This window comes from Argiope bruennichi, chromosome 9 (assembly GCF_947563725.1).
Source record: "Argiope bruennichi chromosome 9, qqArgBrue1.1, whole genome shotgun sequence".
NCBI classification, from domain to species: Eukaryota; Metazoa; Arthropoda; class Arachnida; order Araneae; family Araneidae; genus Argiope; species Argiope bruennichi.
This window is the reverse complement of record NC_079159.1, coordinates 92,151,920-92,174,473: the sequence shown is the minus strand read 5'-3', so window position 1 is coordinate 92,174,473 and position 22,554 is coordinate 92,151,920. Positions and strand designations below refer to the sequence as shown.

The 22,554-nt window shown below is 29.2% G+C and overlaps 1 protein-coding gene across 1 annotated transcript in view; it reads left to right on the top strand.

The window, feature by feature from the left end:
- Window positions 1-9,298: 9,298 nt before the first annotated feature.
- LOC129985325 (claudin domain-containing protein 1-like) overlaps window positions 9,299-22,554 on the top strand; it is a 58,798-nt gene continuing 45,542 nt past the window's right edge. The window contains exon 1 of the mRNA XM_056095309.1: window positions 9,299-9,547. Coding sequence (XP_055951284.1) covers window positions 9,322-9,547 — 226 coding nt within the window. The 5' untranslated portion in view covers window positions 9,299-9,321. The remainder of the gene's footprint in view (window positions 9,548-22,554) is intronic.

Here is a 22,554-nt window from a genome sequence, read left to right as displayed (position 1 = left end):
AATTGCATATCACTGAAATTTATCGGAGCGGTGATTTCACCGGAAAGTGCGAGGCTTCACTGGAAAGTGCGAAGTCACCGCTCCACTTTACGGGAGTGACCTAATTTGTATTTGATGATGCACTATTTCATACAGATCATTTTTAATTGCTCGTGACATGATTGACTTTAATTACATGTACTCTGTTTACTGCTGGCGCCATCTATTGGTAGAATATAGGACTAAAGTAAACATTTTAAAGAAATGACATATATTTTTAACTCATCTTTTCCAGAAAATGGTTCACTCTAATAAATAAATTAAATAAATAGTTTTGAGAAAAAAATTAAAATTTAAGAAGTAAGCTGAAACAGATAAATTAATTCAATCACACGTTAATTAAATTAGTAAATTAAGTATTAATTACAATTAATAAATTTTATATTTAATATTAAGTAATAATTTTTAATTAATAATATGATTGAAATAACAGATATTTGGAACGCATATTTAAAAATAACAATAACAATATTATTTGGTATTCAAAAAATGGAAGAAGTGGAAATTCAAAAAGTGGATTATGCATCTCTACAATCCAGTAAATTGAAAATTATGTCAACGAATTAAAATTATTAGAATAACATTGTATAATCGGCCAAAATTTTATCTGTGTTTTTATGTTCACTCAGTTATTATGATATTTAAGAGCATCGAATTTTTTTCTAATAATAGTCTGCACAAATATAGATGCTGCGCAGTCTTGAGTAATAAAAAAATGAAAATAAATGCATTTTCACAAAGTTACTCAATAAAAAATAAATTTGAAATGATTTATTTTCATGGTGTGTAAGAATATGTTGAAACGTTAAATGATCTGATCAATTTATTTTAAGATTAATTAATTAATTTTCCATTTTTTATCTTAAGTTATATTAATTAAGTCTATATTAAGTTAAGTCCATATTAAGTCCTTAAGTCCATATTAATTTAATTCTATTGTTATAACACTTCCTCATTCAAATCTTAATATATTTTTTTTATTTTTTTATTTTTTTATTTTCTCGTATAGTATAGAGTAAATATGGTAATCATCAAAAGATTCGAGCTCGTGTTTTTGACGAATCTCCCAGTTTTAGACGTCTCTGAATTCGAAAAACACATTTTTTAAAAAAATTCTGTCTGTTTGTCTGACTGTGACAAAGAAAACTCAAAAGCACTTTGAGCTAAACGGATGATATTTGGTTCTAGGTCTTTATATCCAATTCGCAGATTTTTATCAAATTTCGAGCAAATTCCGTTCAGAAGAAATTTGTCTGTCCAGCTTTTGGAATATAAGTCAACACGATAACTACAAAACAAAGACATCTAGATAGATACTATTCAATACGCAGAATCAACATTTATTGTCTAGACATCTACCGAATTTTGAGCCAAATCGAACAAGGACTTGATTGTCTGTCGGTCTATACTTTTAGAAACTTGTAAACTCTATAGTTCAAAAACGAGAACATTTAAATACATCAAATTTGGTATGAGCCTTTGTGACTACAAATGTAGTTTTTTTTTCAGATTTTTGTTTCAATCGGTTGAGAAAAACGCGTCTAATCGCACAAATTCGATTTTCAGATACTATTTGACTTCCAGAGCAGAGAGATAAAAACACCTAAATCCCACCAATTCCTTTTTAAAGATATCTAAGATTCTCTTTCCTAAATCGAGACGTGGTAAAGAAATCCCTCAAAGAATCATCATTAAAAACACCAAGGGAAAATCTTCACTCATTTTGCTCTTGTGTCGCGTCATAAGTAGATGTCAATCATTCCTTCTTCCTTTGTATAAATTATATCCTTCTATGCTTAAATAAAGTGAAATTGAATTCCCAAATTGTCTTCTTTTCAGATACGCATCTGCAAAATTATGATATATATATATGTAATAATATTTTTAATTCTAATTTAAATTCTAGTTATTTTCTAAATTTTTATCTTAATTTAGCCCATATTAACTTCATTCTAAAATGGTCTCTTATTTCCTGATCCAACTCCATCTTTTTTATTTAATTAATGCTGTAGAAACTCTATAAAAGTGCTTAAATCAGCCGTTCTGACGTTCCGAGTGAAATGATAAAAATCTGTCATTCTAAATAAATTCTTTTAAAAGATACCTAAATTCCCTTACTGAATTCGACACGTGTCAAAGAAATCCTTATCAGAATCTCACAGTATAAAATCACTGGGGTAAAATATTTCAGCCTCTTTTGCTTTTGTGTTGCGCTGTAAATTGATATATCCCGTCGCTTCTTTCTTGTATATATTATGCCTCCTGGGATAAAAAAGTCAAGTGAAAAAATTCAAAAGTGTCTTTTCTCTTCGGCCACGAAACTGCTTAAAAAATATGTCTTTACATTATATGAATGTAAACATTATTTTATGTTAAGCAGGATGCAGTTTTGAAGACAGTGAAAAGACTTTTTACTTTTTAAAATGAATTTTAATATCCATCGGAAAAGCATATTTATTTACAAAAAGGCGCGGACATGGCACGTCCGTCACAACGCGGCATAAAAGCGGAAGTGGGGAAGAAGAGCGAAATAAATTATCCCTCGTCTTATATAACCTGAGATTTTGATAGGGAAAATATTTCTTCATAGTGCAAATATATTAATAAGATTCCGATAGGGATTTCTGACGCATGTCAATCACAAGTAAGGGAAACACAGGGATCTTTTAAAAAGAATGTGCTTATTGGACATTTTTTACCTCTTCACACGGAGCGTGAGAATATGTCGGCGTTTAGCCGATTCAGCAATTTTATAAAGCTTCTCTTGAATTAATTAAGTAGAGAAAGTGGAATTGGATCAAGAAATAAGAGAATGAACTTATTATGGGCTAGATTAAGATAAAATCTTGGAAATTAATTAAATTGAAATTAAGAGTTTAAAATATCATTACATGTATATGTAATATAATTTTACAGAAACGGAAAGAAATAGATTAGAGACAAAAAAGTATGAAAGAAAAAAAAAGACAAATTTGGTATGAAATTCAATTTAATTTTCCAAAAGAGGCTATGATTTGTTCACGGTGGGAAGCGATAAAACGAAGTGTCTGTCTATATCGCAATACAAGGGCGAAGTGAAAGGAATTTTCCATTTCTGCGTTTTACATCCCGATAGAAATTTCTTTGATAATTGGCGATTTAAAAAATGGAATCTTATGATCTTTGAAGTTATGTTGTAGGTGTTAAGAATTTTTATTCCTTAGCTCGAAGTGAAGGGAACTAAAGCGGCATCAGTTTCAAGAGAACAGGTTAGAAATAATTAAATAAAAAAGTGTCATTTGGATCAGCAAATAAGAGAAAAATCTAGAATAAAAATAAAAATTAGGAAATTGAGTTAAGAAATATATATGTAATGATATCTCTTAATTTAATTTAAGTATTAATTAATTTTCTACTTTTTACCTTAAATTAGCCATGTTATTTCATTCTAAAATTTCCTCCTATTTCTTGATCCTAATCACACTTTTTTTAATTTAATTATTTATAACACGTGTTCTAGGAAATGCTGCCGCTTTAGTCTCCCATACTTCGAGCGAAGGAATAAAAATTTTTTGCGCCTATAATATAACTTCAAAGATACGCAAGATTTCATTTCCTTAGTAGACAAGTGTCAAATAAATTCCTATCGGAATCTCGTAATAAAACCATCAAAAAGAAGAATTCTATCACTTTCGCTCATATCTTCTAGTGCAAATATGCGCCTTTGTTCCTATTTAAAAATTTTGCCTCTCCCGGTAAAATAAATTGCAAAAAGTTTAAAAAGCAATTAAATTGCAATTTTAAAAGTCTTTTTCTTTTAAACACGTAACTGCTAAAATTATATGTGTGTGTGGGAAAAGGAAAAGGCAACGACCAGTTACCATCAATTTAACGTCCTAAATGAGTCTAACGTTTAAATGATCTAACGTCTAACGTTCACAAGATTTCGGCGATTTGACGGGATTTGCTAAGGGTATTCACGAGAAAAGTCGATCCCCCCAAATTGTGGGGAAAGGCAACGACCAGCATTAATATGTGAAATATATTTATTAAGATTACAAGGGCAAAACATTACTAAACTAATATAAAACACATGAAAAGATACATGAGCGTGAGCGGTACGTCTTACGTCTCACTGTGAAACTCTCGTCTGCCAATTATGGCGGCAAAGCATCATGTGATCAATGACGCAACATGGCGCCATACAGGATATGAGATCTGTTAGCAGCTCTCTCCCCCCCACACATATCTATAAAGATAGATAATTTTTAATAAATCTAAGTTCTAAAGATAATTTCCTAATCACTCAAAATTCGGATACATTCAAACTAACTTCTGGGTTACTCAGGTTACTATTTTTATACTAAATGCTGTGTAAACAAATTCCTTTCTAAAATTATATAAGTTTCAAATACTTTCACAATTTCTTTTTTTCTATCTTTATTGTGTTTTCTACCTTTCAATTCGATATGCTTCATTGTTCTTATCATGATTTTTTTTTAACTTGATAGCAAAATAAAAATTAACTAGTTCGCTATGCATCTTTCTTTCAAGAAATATATGTGTGTGTGTGTGTGTGTGCGAGCGCACGCACGCATGTGCAATGATATTTTTAAAAAATCTGATTTAAAACCTAATTATTTATAAAAATTTTAATTTAACTTATAATAATTTCATTCTAAAATCTTCTCTTATTTCATTTCATTCACACTCTTTATTTAATTAATTAAACATGAGCTCTATAATACTGGTCACTTCAACATTTTCTCACTTTTCGAATAAAGGGATAAAAATCCTTAATTTACATTTTTTTAAAGATACCTAAATTTCCCTTTCAAAAGACCGTGTCAAAGGAATTCCTATCAAAATCTCATTATAAAACCACAGAAGAGGAACATTTTCAGCCTTTTTTGCTCTTTTGCTCTTGTGTCGAGATGTACACTGACGCATCTTTTTCATGATCGTTTCTTGTGCAAATTACGCCTCCCATGATGAAATAGATCAAAGTTTTAAAATTTCAAAAATTCTTTCTTTTCGGCCACGCAGCTACTAAAGCATGTTTACAAATATAAAAAGGATGAACTATTTTTTTAAATAAGTTTTATTAATACCAATAAATAGGATTCATGTATACTTTTTTATTCTATTTATGACGCGAACTTTTTATATGTATAAATAAATAGAAGAATTATATTCGTCATGTATATTCATTTTAACCCTGCATAACACTTTTTTTTTTCATTTTCAGTCATAATTGAACAAATCCTCCAATTCGGTAACAAAATCCAGTAAATCCTGTAACAAAAACAAGAAAAATAATTTAAATGCAAATATTTAATTAAAATTAATTAATTAAAAACTTATGAATATAATTTTCAAAAACTATCCAGATTATTTTATTAATTAACCGTCAAATTAATGAAGATTTATTTAAAAAAAGTATGGATGTAAAAGCTACAAATATATGCGCTATGCATAATAAATTTAAAAGATGTACAAATCTTTACTTATAATAAAGATGAATGCTCTTGTGTATGTGTTTCACGCTCTACAAGCAAGACCGCTTGAACAAGAGCAACCAAACTTGGCGCATATGTACTTTGGCGGATGAAAATTAACACGCCAGAGAAAAAATTTAGTTAAAATTTAAGTCCAATGTTGGCGTTTTCCTGTGTTAACTTAGGACAATATTATATTACAAACACGATTTTTATATCATTGTTAAATACAAATAATAATAATGCTACCAATATTTTTTGCCATATAAATATTTTTTTTATATTTAATCCTTTTTAAAACATTTTAAGTATATTTTTTCAGTAAAAATTGTAAGAATTTGAAACGAAAAATAAACATATCAAGAATGATAATTCAAAAGCATAAGAATTCTGGAAGAACACCAAAGTTATTAACAGGAAGAAGTCAAATTTACATTGTTTTAGATTTTGAATAAGCTTGCGATTGTTAAAAGGCTAAAAATAGTAAATTGTACCCATTTTTTGAAAATTATAGGGGATTTGGTAGAATATAAGGAAAATGTTTAATAAAATAAACTGAATGGAATAAGGTTTTTAAAATAGTATGAATTATATATCTATTAAAATTTGAAGTTCAAAAATATTTTGTTTAAGGAGCCATAAAGATCAAGCTACATAAAATATTTAATTAAAAATTTAGCGAACCAGCTGGTCGCCAAAAGCGACAATAAAATAAATAATTTTTGAAAATCGTTTTAATTTTGATAGTTTTTATTACAATTTTTAGCATTGATTCCAAAATTGAATCTGTTAATTCCATCAGATACAGTTTTTTTTCTTTCTTTCATAAAATACTTTCATATTTTGAGAAAATAACTAAATAAATATTTTGACTTTTTTATGTTCATTTTATCATCTTAGGAATATAAACTTAATATTTGTACCCTAGTTCTTTCTGATTTATATAACAAATGAGTTTATGATAAAACTAACAATTACTTAATACAATGATTTCTCGAAACTTCTTTTATCGATTTTCTTCTGTGATCTTCCAGGAGATATTCGCTTTTCAACAACTAATAATAGTAGTCAAAATTTCTCTAATGTCACCTCTTTAAAGCTTAGCAACAGTTTAACAACGGTATTTGAGACATTATCCATCTGTCGATAATGTTTCAGTAAATTATTTTATCAAGCTAAATTTACATAAAGTAAGTAAAAATTGAAACAAGTAAAAATTTCTATGAATTTATCAAAGTTTCTTTTTGAACATTTTGACTCCATATTTCAATACCTTTCTCAAACAAAGAATACTGTTACGAATCTGTGATGCTGCTTCCCAGCATAGTTGGTTGCATCATCAGAAAGACTGTTTTACAGTCATCTGTATTGGACGGAGTCCGGGTGTCGCGTCGGAGGTCCCAGAGCTTGGCGACAAACTTAGCGACTTGGCGCCAAAATAGATTATACACGAAACATCGAGAATTTTCCCGATCCGTCCATTAGGAACTGAAATATGCCTCTAACGTTCCTGATTGGTTGAGAGGCTTCTAGCCCCGCCTCCTGAGACCTATAAAAGGAGGCGGCCGCAGCTGCTAGGGCAGAGTAGTCGGGATCGACGGTAAAGAACTGGCTTTCCAGAAATAAGCGGAGCAGCAACGGAGTGAAGCTAGTGCTGATCTAAGCTGTGCGCTACTGACTGCAGTAGAGTCTGTTGTTTGCTGCTGTGTGTGCTGTTGTATGCTGCACGTCTCGGCTGAAGATAATCGTGTTCTGTGCAGTATATAGCTGTCGTCTTTATGCTGTCCTGTGTTCCTTCGTGTAAATAAACGTCGTTGTTTCATTTTCTACTGCCGCCTGCTGATTGAGTGTTCTTCACACCATATAACTCCCATTATCCAAACGAACCCGGAAATTTCGTAACAATACTTTTCCTACAGAATCTGTAATACTTCTTTATTTGTTTGTTTGTTTTTTCCTAATTTTATAGCTACGGCAAATATAGCGTACAATTTGATGAATTAATTCACCTGGAATTTATCTTTCCAAACTGCAACGAAGAGCAAAAATCATTTTTACTCCAAGTTTAGAATTTTTCATGTACATCAAAATAGAGTTGAATGAAGAAAGACACTAAGTAAAGAAAGTGGCAGAAATTAGGAGTAACGAGGGAGGGGGGAGGGAGGTGGAGAGATAGACTAGAAATTTTGGTATTAAATTGGTTCCTTTCTTTGGCATTTAGAAACCAGTTTAATATTTTTTGAAAGAAAATTATAAATAAATAATAATTTATTCCTTGTACAGAAATTTTATAAGGCAAATTATTATTTAATATATATGAATATATTTAAAAAGTTCATATAAATCATATTATGATAAGCTTAAGTATTCAAAATAAATACATGTTAGACCTATGATATATAATAAAAATGTATATGAGAAATTTTTAAGACATTTTTTTTAATTACAGGATTGTGTTTTTATATTAATTCACCATAAATTAAAGTTAAATTTTATCGTGTTTAAAAAAAAGCCGTCTCGTAAAATTTCGTAACCCCCCCCCTCTAAAATTGCAATGATGGTTGTGGTATTTACTTTAAAGCAAGTACATCAGCATGAAACATAAATACACATGGTAAAATTAATTTAAAAACAGTTTTATTTTTAATATCTTACAATTCCTGCAACCTAATTATTAAATTAATACAGTAAAAAATATCAAAAAAAAAATTTAATGGATACCATTCAAATTGGAAATTAAGAGAATAAGATCATCGTTTTCAACAAAGTTGATTGAAATTATTCACACAATATAATTTTCACCAGTAATAGGTAATAGTTACTAGTTAATATACCAAGAGTTGCTCGGGTGAAAAACTTTCATGTCTGTTATTAATAAAAATATTCTAACCATCTAACTAATTGCCCAGGAACTTTTCTAAAAGCTTCATTCCTTCACGGTCCTTCCTTTTTGTGATCACAGTTTGAAGAAAATACATAGAATAGCTTGGATTTCTGTAGTGTACAAACTGCTTATAGATTTTCAGTTATTCCAATATTTGCCAATGGAAAAAATACAATTACAGTAACAGAAGAGTGATTAAAACTTCAAAAATCAATAACATGAATAGATCGAGTTTTTTATAGCAAAAGTGTTGGGAACAACTGCAGGAAGACATTTAAAAGTGAGACTTAAGCGGAGGGCAGGAGGATTTAAGAAACTTTGCCTTTGAAGTTTAGATTAACAAAGACTGGCCACAAACATTATCTAACTTCATACATATCGATGCATTAAAATAGAATGAACGAATTCAAAAACACCTTGACATCACTTCCCGTCCCCTTCCTCCAACAGTCATGCCTTCACCTGTCAAATGTCATATTCTTCCAATGCTAGATGCTCACCAAAGTAGATAATGAATAATATTCCAATTATTAAGTTTATTAACTTTTCACGCAAAATTAGAAAGACAAGATGGGGGTGTATGGTATGCATGTTATCCCTATGTTTTGCATAGATAGTGCAAAGCACAATAAATTACTTCTCCAGGTTCTGACCAAAGTGGACACTGAGCAATGCGCCATTGTTGTTTTGAATCTCGAAGCAAAACCAAAAAGAAAGAAAAATCGATTTTTTTTTTTTTTTTTTTCAGATATGGATGACATGCTGGATGCTAAGTCTATCTTTCTAAGCAGATTACCATCTCCCTCTCTCCACCTTCATCGGAGTGAGGAAAACCTGTTGCTTCCAGCCCGTCGCGTGTGACCTCAAGAGGTAAAATAGCAGTCAGTCACTCGCTCGATTCGAGACCTAGCAGACACGCAAATGGCTTGCTCCGCTGTCGCCCTGTCGGTGGCCACTGTCTCGGCGGTGGTGGCCCTCACATGCACCTCCATAGCCTTCGGTACCGACAACTGGTACGAAGTGAGGGTGAATCCAGATGGAAACGAAAGGCTGGCCAGCCTTCAAGAGTTCGAATCGGATTTGAGGTACTACAGCAGAGATGAAGGAATATTCAGAATATGTTTTCCGGATAAGAGACCTAAAGGAGGTAAGTCAAGTGCCAGCTACTTTTTCTTCTTTAAAAGGACAGTCGGATAATGGACTTTGAAATAAGCAAAAATGGACAAAAACGTGCGAATTTTATTTTTATCATTTCATCACCAAAATATATATTTATAATCAACAAAAATAGTGTTATAAAATGTATTGTTCAATAAAATAAATATTTGAAGTGTTAAGAGGAAAAAAAGTACAACTTAATGACTTTTCTCAAAACGATATTGAAATTAGATTTAAATATCTATAAAATGTTCCAGGTGTCTTGATTTTTGAAGAAATTAAGTGAAATTGATAATAAAGATTTCGGTCAAACATTAAAAGAATACGGGGTATGCATTTTATGTTTCGAGTTTTTTTAGCTAGTTAAAAGTCAATTTTAGTTCAGAAAAACATAAAATTCCCAACAATATTTAGTAAGTACGCATAAAAATATTTCTTAAAAATTTGCATTTAATCGGAAGTACAAAATCATACGTAGTTTTGTTCCAAATAAATTCACATTGGGTAATAAGAAAAAAAATAACAGAAAAAAATTAAAAAATTAAGATGTTTGGAATATTTTGAAATTTTGAAAAATTATATATTTCGTTTTAAAATGTTTTTTTTAAAGAAATTTGACGTGTTTATATTTTAATATATATGGATAAATTATTTCATAACCCTGATTGAATAATTCCCAAAAGTGTCTAATAGAATCCACTGTCCCCTTAAATGTTAATTTAGCAGAAGCATGTCCAACTGTCTTTTTGACAACATGCCGTTCTAACAGGAGAACAGCGAACATGCCGTTCTAACAGGAAAAAAATAATTTATTGAATTTGTTTTAAAAAAATTCTTAACAACTTAAAAAAATTCTAATATAATCATTAATAAAAGTGAATCTGTGTCCTATAAAAAATCTTTTGGAAAACAATTATAGCTTTCAAATTGAATTGAACCATAGTTTGCAGATTTTAACTTTAGAAGTAATCCGAAAGGAAAGATATTTTCATCAATGTTATAGTGCCCGAATTTGACAAATCTTTTGCCGACAAGTAATGGGAATATTTGAAAAATCACCTTAGAAATTACTTTTTGGAAGTAGAGATCTAGAAGAGCAAACTACCAACTCTGTTATCAGAAAATGAGTCTCTTTTAATCTGTCGTTGGGCTACGCCATTTATACTAGTCAAGGTCGAATGGCTAGGATTTAAAGACATATCCAAGTGACTGGTTAAGATCTAGAATTGTTGATATTCAGCTCTGGTCAGTTTTTACACAATTTCCTGGAAGAAGACTTTTTATAAGCAGGAAGAGAATATTGCAGCCTTTTTGGAAGAAATAAGTCTGTTTCTATAAAAATGAAAGTTTTTTTTGCCTCCTTTCTCTTCTAAGTAAAATAGATTGCTGGTGATCTATCTTATCAAAATCTGCATGTTGGAATATTATTATTAAAAAGAATTTTATTAAAATTCCGATTACAAATTAAAATAAAATATTTTGTACAATTCTTAAATGCAGGAAGTTTTTATTTTTCTTATAGAATTTTTTTAATTTTATTTCTGGGCTTTATTTTTGAATTTTTTATTCGAGCAGAATTATCCATTCAAATTAATTTAGAATATACATTTCATATCCATACTTCTTTTAGAATAATTCTAAATATATTAATACATAATTTAGTATATATTCATATTCGTACTTCTATCGCACATTTCCTATTTTCATATTTAAATAAACAAATATTATCGCCTTTGTTAGAAAGGAATTTTTTGACACTTGGTTTTTTGATTAAATATCCTTCTTTTATTGAGAGGATTTTGGAATTTTCCTATTGGCATCGCCATAGATAGGCAAGTGGGGCCCTTGGCGCCAGTCTTGAGAAGCTTAAGGAAGAATTGCTTTTCGTATAATTATCGTTTTTATAGAAAGGTATAAACAAATGAGACCAAGAGGAGGCGAAAATTAATCTCTTGTGAATGTCTTTTTTTATGTGCATAATACAAGACATTTCAATACATTTTAATTTCGAGTTTAAGTTCCACATTAAATAAATTTAACCACTCTTATTATGAACAGTTGTAACAATTAGTACTAATTCCACTATTAATAAGCGTTTCAAATTATTTTTAGTTCATTTGAGTTATCTTACTAATTCATTCGTCAAAGATGTTCCATTACAATGACGAATAAAAACAACAGGTGTTTGTGAAAAGAAGAATTTCGTATGAACTTAATTAGAAAACATTTATCCTGGTACCCCGATTATTAGCAACAGGCAATGACATTCAACAATGAAGCAAACGCGGTTCACTCTTTCTTCTTCTTCATTCCTTTATTAAATTTCTTTTGATTAAATCTATAAATCACTGTATTGTCACGAGCGCTTTTACTTTTAGAGAATTTTTATTCTTTATATTAAAAAATGATGCATACCTTCCTGAGACCATTGTGAACTAATGAAAATATATTGTAAATGCATTTCAAAATTATTATAGTCTTGGTTATAATACAGTGAACTTCTATACAATTCAGGTGGTATAGGAATTTACATTATACGGCTGAATTACTTTTAAAAATTTTGTACCACATATATTACAATGAAAAAATGTAACTACCGCCACAAGAACCAAAAATATATGTAGACTAAAACAGATATATAAGAATTAAAGAGCATCATTTCTATTCATTTTGGTCATCTATTTAATTTCATTTGCAAAAATTGCACCACCCAAAATAATGTAATGTACCATTAAAAATACATATGCCATAATTTGAGAAATCCAGCTCTAAACTATTAATTGAAGAGAAGTGCAAATGTTAGAACATCAAAAAAATATATATTTCATTCAAATTTTTAAAAAATGTTACCACAACAAGTTTTTTTCTGAAAATTTTTATTTTACGTTTAATATTGGATTGTTTGCCGTGCATATGGGTATTAATTGCGATGTTTTCTTCTCCAATTTGGTTTCAAATAATTCGAAAATATTCCAAGGCGAAGATTACGTGTTAACTCAAGTATTAAATTAATATGAATACTTTTTATACGCGAAACAGTGTTAACAAGAAAAAAGCTGGACGAACATCTATTCAACTCATATTTAACAAAGTGAATGATATCTTCTTTTATGGAATAACTAGGTCTTAAGATAAAGTTAATTATAATTCCACTTTGGGTGATGATCGGGTTCGAAAGAACTTTATCACCACTGATCACGTTATTGTCAGGATGTTTTTCATTCATTTTCATTTGTTCATTTCAATCAAAATGCATTGGTCTATTTATGATATTAAATAAGCATAGGTTGTGTAGAAGGTTATCAACTTATGCACGACTGAAACGGTCCACTTAGTGTGTTTGCTCTTGATGTATTGTGTGAGAAGCTAACTCCTTAACCGCGTGTCTTATGTACTTCGAATAATCATTTTGTTTTCAACTTATGAGCCATTAATATAGATCGACGCGTTTTTACTTTCTCGTACATGAAGTATATTAAAAGAAAATGTAATCGTCAAAAAAATTCAAACTCGAGATTTTGACGAATCTCCGAGTACCAGGCCCCCAGGATTTTACACTGCACAGAATACACTTAAGGAATTATGTCTGTCAGTGAACACGATAATACAAAACTCTTTGAACTAAACGGCTGGAATTTGATATGTGGTCTTTACATTAAATTTATAGATTTCTGTCTAATTTCGAACGACGTCCATTCACAGGAAGTCTGTATGTCCGAATAGAGGTGAGCAAAATAGCTCCAAAGCACAAAAATAGATAAAATCTGATACAAATATTTAGCATTTAAAAGATCGTTTTCTGTATCAAATTTTGAATTAAATTCAACAAGAGGCTGACCATCTGTTTATCTGAACAAACGTATGTTACTAAATGTGATAACCCTAAAGCGTTATAACTTTAATAAATAAAATTTTCCAAACAATTATAAATCTTAAGTTTAAATGCTTATTAAATTTGGAATCAAATCCGTTGAAGTAGACTGTTTCTCGATCTGTAAACCCTCATCCCTGTAAATGCGATAACTAAAAAAAATGGCTTAGATAAGTCAGCCATCTGACTCCTCGACCCGCCACGAAGGCCCACGGATTTAAACCATAAAACTGAATGACCGGACCGCCGCAACAGCAACACTGGCGGGAACTGTGGTTGAGTCCTAAGGGCCACCACCGGCCACGGTACAACCTTCCCCGAAGGAAGTACGTCTCGTCATCGATGGGAGGAGTCAGATCCCCCACCTATTAGTGTACCCTCCAGGGTGGCGAGATCCAACCACCATGCCGGAAGCATCTCATCCTCATTTCGAGATGCCCCCCGGGGGTTAAATGACTTAGATAGATAAATTTTGATATGTGAATTAGTTACTGAAATGGTGCCTCAAATCTGGTCGAGAAATAAACTTTCAAAATGCTTGCAATTTTTTCTTCACTACACTTCGAATTATAGAATGTTTATATGTAGATCTTTGAAAATAAAAATTTGAGCACTCATGGCATTCATGATTTTGCCTAAGGTCCAACATTTTATGCTGACGTGGGATTACATTTTTATTAAGTATACTACGAAAGAAAATTTCTGAGAGATTGTCTATCATGGTCACTGGTTGGTCTATCATGTTATAACATAAAAATGTAATCTTAAAAAAAAAAAAAAAAAAAAACGTTTATTTAGACTCGAAACGTGAAGATTCGTCAAAATTCGTACTCGAAATTTCTGACATTTACAGCATTTCTTTGTTTTGGGTATAAGAAAACTAATTTTGTTTACTGAGTTGTACATGTTCGTCTAGTTATAAAGATAAGGCAGAGAAAGAGTTCAATAGTTTTATTTCTTCTTCTGGATTACGCAAACTTTATTAGAATATCGCGAATTGAAAGACACTAAGAAAAGGAGACTAGTGCCGAATAGTTCGAGAAACCTGTCAAGCTGGCGCACATGGTTCAGAACGTGATGGAACCGGTGATCTGTTGCCATTTCGAGTTAGGATAGCAGCTTGCTTAACGAGATGAGATACATTTGGCAATTCTGTCCTTTAATAAAATCATTTGCTGTTATAAAGATCAGATAGAACAGTTTAAGATCAAATAAAATAAATTTGCTTGATTTATTTATTTTGCTTGAAATTTTGTTTTTATTTTTGTATTCTTGTGTGAACTTATAAGGAGAACCTGATTAAAATGTCAGGTCTGTGCAAATTTCAGGTCAAACTGTAAAACAGGGTTGTTCAGTAAGTGAAGTATTGAACTTAATGTCAGAGATCCTGTTTGTTCATACTGGTCATCCATTTTACTTTTTATAATTTTAAATCCATTTTACTTTCGTTTGAAATAATTATTTATTATAATTTTACATAAAATTGCTTAGTTAACTGTCAGTTTTTCTTGTATTATTCAGTTTGAGAGCATTTCTAAAAAGAATTTTTACTTTCTTATCTATAGAGGTGATAATGTTATAACTGGCATTCTATTTGTAAACGGCATGCCATAAAAATCGTAACGTACAGAATGTAACGGCTGATGCAACGTAATCAGATCAATCAAGGCTAAAACATTATCAGGCTACCATGTTTTGAATTAGAATTTCAAATTCCTTGCTATTTTATAGCTGTATTTTTTTATATAAAAAAAGATCAGAAGTATTGAAGGGAATTCCTCTTTGAAAAAAAAATATGATTAATTTCCTTCTCTAGTAAACAATATTTTTTTTTCCATCGTCTCTGTATGATGTGCAAAAATTAAACTGTCAATCAGTAATTTTTTTTTTTTGTTCAATTTTGAAAATTTAAAAAAAAACAAAAACAGCAAGAGTATTTTCTCAATAACTCCGTAATAAAAAATTCCTCCACCCTCCATCGTATAACAAATAGACTTTGGGCAGGGTCGTAAATGCTACGAGTGCTCAGATTTTTATTTTCAGAGTTTATATTTTGTCGAATAGGGAAAAAGGAAGAATATGCATTTACAAACAAATTGAAGTACTAACTTATAGACCGCCGACCCTTTGACAAATTTTGTTCAAAACTTGGTAATGATACACACGTTATATGGTGATCAGTGTGTCAAATCTTATCTATCTAGCTCTTTCTTTATAATATTTATCATATTTTACTTGAATTTGAAAAGCCATACAAATAAATTTCCTGTGAATGGATTTCATTCGAAAGTTGATAAATATCCATAAATTTACTATCAAAACCGCATACCAAATTTCATTACTTTAGAGCCATGTGTTTTCAATCATCGCGTTCACAGACAAACATAATTCTAAATGTGCGTTTTACAAATTCAAGGAGGTCTGAGGAGATTTATCAAAATCTGGAGATCGAATTTTTTGATGATAATAATAATTTATCTTTATATACTTCTTACTCAAAAAAATAAAAAAATGTTTTAATTATATGGAAAAAGAAAACAAAATAACATTCAAGAATTGATCTTTTAACGCTTAGAGCTGGTTTTTCAATTAAGATAACAAAAACTTTCTATTATTAATTGTAAAGTAACGATCTATAACTGCTTAAAAATTCGATGAAAGTAAATATGCTCTCCATGAACTCCAGATTGTTGAAACTGGTAAAAGGTGGGAGGCAGACCTGTTGCAGATTTTGGAACGCATTCATGTGGGTTTACACAACGTAGGTGTGTTAAAGAAAAACTTCCGACGAATTTTATTCACAAGTAATTTACAGCTATACAGTTTAGATGAGATGTACGAGTGGATTTTCCATGTATAACAAGTAAACATTTCATAATGCGGTGTCAATGTTCTCTGTTTATCTTTGGATCAGCATGCATATTATGTACGTGAAAGGGATAATAAAGTAGCTTATTATTTCAGGAACTTATAAAATAAGTAAGAAAAATCCGATATATTTTCTTTCGGTTTTTTAAAAATGTATTTCTTAAAACAAACATATGAAATTAAAAAAAAAAAATAGTATATATATGTTTCCCAAATACAATTTATAAAAAAAAAGTCAGTCAAATTTAAATAAAGAAAAAATTCAATTATTCGAATTAATTGAAATAAAATATTTGGATAATTGAAAAAAAAAAGCTTTTTTGAGGTGGGGTTGAGGGGGGGGGAAACTAAATTTGTTCATAAACTAATTCAATGACTGCAAAACCATGTTGTTCGCATTTTATATATATACATATTGAATTAAAATATTACTGCTTGAATATGTCAGTCAAAATTAGTCGTTCAGTTGTCTTTACTAATTCTCAGTCAGAAAGATTTTTTGTTTACAGATCTCGTTTCTCTACCCTCCTATCCTCTTTAAAGAGTTGCGATAATTAGAGACAACCGACATTCAGATAATTGGAATTCTATTGCAAATCTTTAACAGAAAGCTTATGTCATGACTTGAACTGCTATTAGCAGCAGTATGATAAATTCTATATGCATTCAAAATAATGTTATTCCAAACTATGCTTCAAGACATAACTGAACATCTGAACATCATCTGAGACATAACATCTGAAAGATTTTAAGATAGATTACTTGGCAAAAAATAATTCCGGTTTTGAATCCCCCCCTCTCCTCCCTTGCAGTCAGTTGAATTTTTGAGTGATCAGCATGTTTTCGGAAATTCTGATATTCAAGTGAGACGCTGTTATGCAACTGAAAACCGTTCCAAAAATACACATTTTAAGATAGAGTTGTTTCTACAAAAAAATTACAAAAAATGATGTGACATTTTTTTAAAATAATTAATTGCTGAATTATAAATAGTTTATTTGCCAAATGCATTTATTTTGCTTGCAAACTACATATAGAAAGATATAGTTTTAATATTGAATTCGGAATCCACAAACTGATTCTTAATTACCAAATACATAAAGCGCGTATAATAGATCTCTCAGAATTTTATTATTTTCGAATTTCTTTGATTCTTAAAAGTAAAAGAAAGCGGTTCTAAAAGAATTTAGCTTAATTTTAAAAGAAAGTTACAAAATCAAACGTTTCTTTTATACATCGATTTAATTTACTCTTTCTTTTCAACAAGAATATTCTTGAATTAAAAATTTGACATAGAGAAATGTTAAAGATAGAGATGAGCAATTAAAAATCAATTTTACATAAATAGGGGAGATTTTTTTCATACATCGAATTTCTTGAGATTTGAAATTGAGAACTTGATACATGAATGTTCTTTAACATTTTATCTGCAGTGGGAAAAATTAAATTCCTATTTACTTAAAAAAAAAAATCGATTTTTGAATACGTTTGTCGGTCATCCTAATGCATTAAATAATATAAGATCAAATTATTTACTGTGAACTATTATTACTTAAAGTACAAATTATTACTTACTAAGAAATAAATATATGGGAGATATTTGAAGTATTCATATTAGTCCTTTATTGTTTGTCGAAATTATATCACTTCCAGATTTAAAGAAAATGCTAAAAAAGCATTAATATGAATGTGTTTTGGAATCATATGAAGTGATATGTACATTACAGAATCATATTGACAGACATACAATATTCATTAATAGATACACAGATAAATTTGAATGGCGGACTTTCCACTTCTTACCAGAAATATATCAGAGATTCCTTCTAACTTTAACGATAATCCCAAATCAAACGAATTATTTATATACTCAAATCTTCATGATTTTCACTGAAACTATATATATTATGGGATATATAAACACCGACGTGCATTGTAATATATTAAGAATGTGTGATGTTGCGAAACTTTATCTCAATGTTGAAGTTGTGAACTAAGAATACGGATCATTAGACACGCATCATAGGATAATTAATATTTTTTTTTTTCTCTTGGCAATTGTGGCAACATATATGAGAATTACCGGACCATACTAAAGAAATATTCCCACCTCATTTGTTCAACTTATGGTGAAACGCCTCGGAAAATTCATTTATGGACCTTTTCGTTCCGTGAATTCGATTTTTTATTGCCTATTTTATGGTTACAAAACAATGGTTATTCTGATCAAATGGAGTCATTCCATTGCAACATATTTTGGTCAACAAAAAGAAAATGTTCTTTATTTTGCCGCTTAATTAAATTTCTGATTTAAATACTATGGATGTACATACACACACAAAAAAAATAATCGAAAGAATCATTCATATCAGGTTTTGGAATGTATTATATTATTTATTAAATTTTTAATAATATCAATTGAATCGTTTATTCCGTGAACTATTTGTTTGCTAGATATAAAATCATTTTCTTATTCTTTTATATATTTCTATGGTTAATAAACTGTGAAATCTCGATATTGATTTTTGCTGAAATTCCTGCGATCTATTCTATCGAATTTTGGTCACTACAATAGATTTAGAAAATTCTTGTTTTTACAATATATTTTTTTTGTTCTACTCTCATAAACATGCAAGTATTATTTACATATTTTATTTATTTTCAGATTATTATGCTTCCGTGTTTCTTTATTCTTATTTGATAAAAAAAAGTAGCAATTAAAAATCTAAATGATTAATTATACATCTTCAATGTTATTAAATTTTAATTTTCATATTAATGTCATTTTTATATTTAATTCTGTAATGTGCACCGAATAATTTGAATAATTTCTCATTGTAATTTCTGTAATGTGCAATGTTAAACAATTCTGCTGTAAAAAAATGGAGTTTGGAATGATTTTAATCACCAAATCTTTGTATTAAAGAGAACAAAAAATTTAAATGCAAAAAATTTCAATTCTATTCTTATTATCTAATGAAAATAAAAGGGGAAAGATCTTAAGATTAAGTTTAATGAATTCTCAATAAAACCGATAAAGAATCGCATCTTCCGTTTAAGAACTGAAAAGTTGATTGCTTCTTATAACAACAAAATGTGGCGAGTAGACATTTCTGGATAGGAAATTGAATGAGATTCAACGTGAAATGTTTCAAAAGTAGGACATAGTACTTTTTTTCTCCTGTCACTGTCCAAAATTATTACAAGTATATTCAAAGATAAGAGAAACGTGAATTGCATTAAATAAAAAGAAATTTTAAAATATACCAGTCGAAAATCGTCTGCAGTTTTCAATAGAATTATGCATTCATTTCATTATCATCTTAAAAAAAATAAGGTCATCATTTGAAAAATAAGTTCTTGTTATCGCCTTCATGAAGAAACTACAAAGTTTTGTACAATCTATAAAGCTAATGAGCATTTTGTTTAAAGAGATGGATTTTAGAAGGAATAGTAGACGTTTTTATGAATAATTCTATTTCGCTTATTGAAGGATTTTACTTCCCAGCAATAAAAATGAAAAGTACGAAGTAAAAATCAACCGCCAAAAAAGCTAAGTATTAAAAAAAAAGTATAATTTTATAAGCAAACTCTGTTACATAAAAAATATTTTTGATATTGTAGAAGCACAGCTGCGCAAGATATTTCGGTATTAAAATAAATATTAATCTACCCATGTTTATGGAAACACGGCAATTAAAAATGAAACTTACGTGAAAGAAATTTATTTTGCAGTTATACATAATTGTTTCTATTTTGGATCAAGTTCAATAACGTGGGGGACACTTACAAAATACACTTTCAATTTTCTTCATCATATTGTGGAAATACATATTAAAAAAAATTCCATGTTTATGATGGTGATGTTAAAAAAATTTAGTGATACATTGCAATTTTCGTAGAATGATGAAATTATATTTATTTTCAATTCGTGCATATATTTACATCGAAGGAAGAAACCATAAATTTTTTATTACTGGCGCATTGGCAATAATAAAAAGATATGAGATAGATTTGAGATAGACGAATGATATTTGATACAAGAACTAAAGGGAAAATTTATGAATTTTTATCAAATTTTGAACAAAATTCATTCAAAGGAAACCTTTTTGGCTGTATGAATATAAATGAATGATAATTATAAAACGTAAAAAGCTAGATAGATAAAATTTGGTATACAGGTTTAGCATTTGAAATGTAGATTTTTACCAAATTTTGACCATCTCTTAGTCTGTACTAATATAATAGTCCTAAAATAGAGTTCACATGTTACATTTAATGAAAATGCTGAATGCACGGCAAAAATGTATATTTCGTAACTATTACTCGCCAATGCCATGCAAGGCATTCGTGGCCTTACCCAAGGTCCACAATTTTAAGAAGGGGGGGGGGGAGAAAGATAAGACCTTTGATAGAGAGTATACGAACAAGTTGCAAGGAGACCATTCCCGCTAGTTATTTTAGTACTCACAATTTTTTATCGTAGATAATACAATCTAGAATCTAGAATGATTGTATTAGAAAAATCTAATATAATCATTTAAATACAAATAGATTTGACTATATTATCTTTCGTTATGAATTAAATCCATAAAAGTTCTATATCTAATAGTTTTTTAAATTTATTTTATATTTTGTTCTAATATAAATAAAAGGTAGTTTTATTTTTCAAATATAAAGGAAAAGAAAAAAAAAGTATCACCAGTACTTTTTAAGTGAGTTGTTATCATAACCGTTAACGAACATTTATTTATAAACTTTCATAATCACGGACGATTTTTTTAAAACCAAAACAACCCAATACAGACAATTTTTAAACAAAACAGTTAAAGAGCACATTAATTTTTTTTTCCTTCCCTGAAAATTACCAGTGGCCTGTATCTAGATCTACATCAACCTAGAAACGAAAAACGAACATTTCTAAGATATTTGGTCAAATGTTTGTTTTGTTTGTTCCTGTAAGCGAGTTGATCATCATTTCGAAACTAGGCACGATTTTCTGAGATTATCTGCAACCTTTCGACGCGCGTTAGAACAGAACTTTTAATTGTTAAAGATCTCTGACCTCTTTACGTGGTTGATTTTGTTCTTACAGTAGTTTAACTCTTTGTTTCAAAAACACTTTTTTTTTTATTTTATCTGTCCAATTTTGCTGACGGTGGCAGTCCCCAAAATTTATTTGCTTGTTTATTTTGCTGCAGTAGATACTTGAAACTACTACTTTTCATCCAAGTAAAAGAAAGAAAAACTTATATAATAATGGAATAAAAAATACCAAAACTGAAAGCATTTTAATTACATTAGTTAATGAAATTCTGAGTGGAAAAATTTTCAAATTAAAATTGGTGATTAGAATTCATTTTTAAAGAAAATACGCTCATGGAATAAAAACTGAGCAAAAATAAAATTATACGAAGACGAACTTTTTTATACTACTTAAAATAAGTAAAAAATAAAACTTAGTTGAAAATTTCAGTTAAAAATTTCTTATTTATGATAGTAATCTGTAATGCATGTTCTTTAAATTATTCAAAATGCATGTTTTTTAAAGTTATTATGGGATAATTCATCAATAAATCATTGAATTATAAACAATATTCAGTGAATTTTATTATAAAATTTATTATGGAATTATTCTCCAACAGAAAAGGTTATTATGAAAAATATACTTATTTTGAATGAAAAAAAAATCTACACTTATTTAACTTATAATTTTTTTTTACCGAAAAAGTTCTTTTCTTAAAAGATTACAACAATTAAATTAATTAATGTTATTGTAGAACAAAAAAAAAAAAAAAAATGGAAACCTTTATTATAAACCTTTATTTAACCTTGTCGTATGACATTAAAACATAAGAGTATGATTTGTTAACATGGTGAAAGTTAAGTCTAGCTAAAGAAAAAAATATCGTTTAAAAAAAGAAGAAAAAAAATTAAAAATTTATAATAATTTATAGATATATGGTTAATTTTAATCATATATTTTTTTATATTTTAAATAGAACTGCACCGAATCTTGATTAAAATAATTAAGAAAATTGAAAATGATTAATTGTATTAAATTTAATTCTGGAGAGATATTTAAAAAATTTTTTGAATATCTTTTAAAAAGAATAAGAAATAGAAAGATATACTTTTGAAACAAAGAATTTTGAAATTGTCAAGCATGTAAATAATTATTTTGTTAATAATTAAGTAATTTATACTTATTATATACATAATCGCTCGAGTTCAGCTCTAATATAATTGAACCTAGA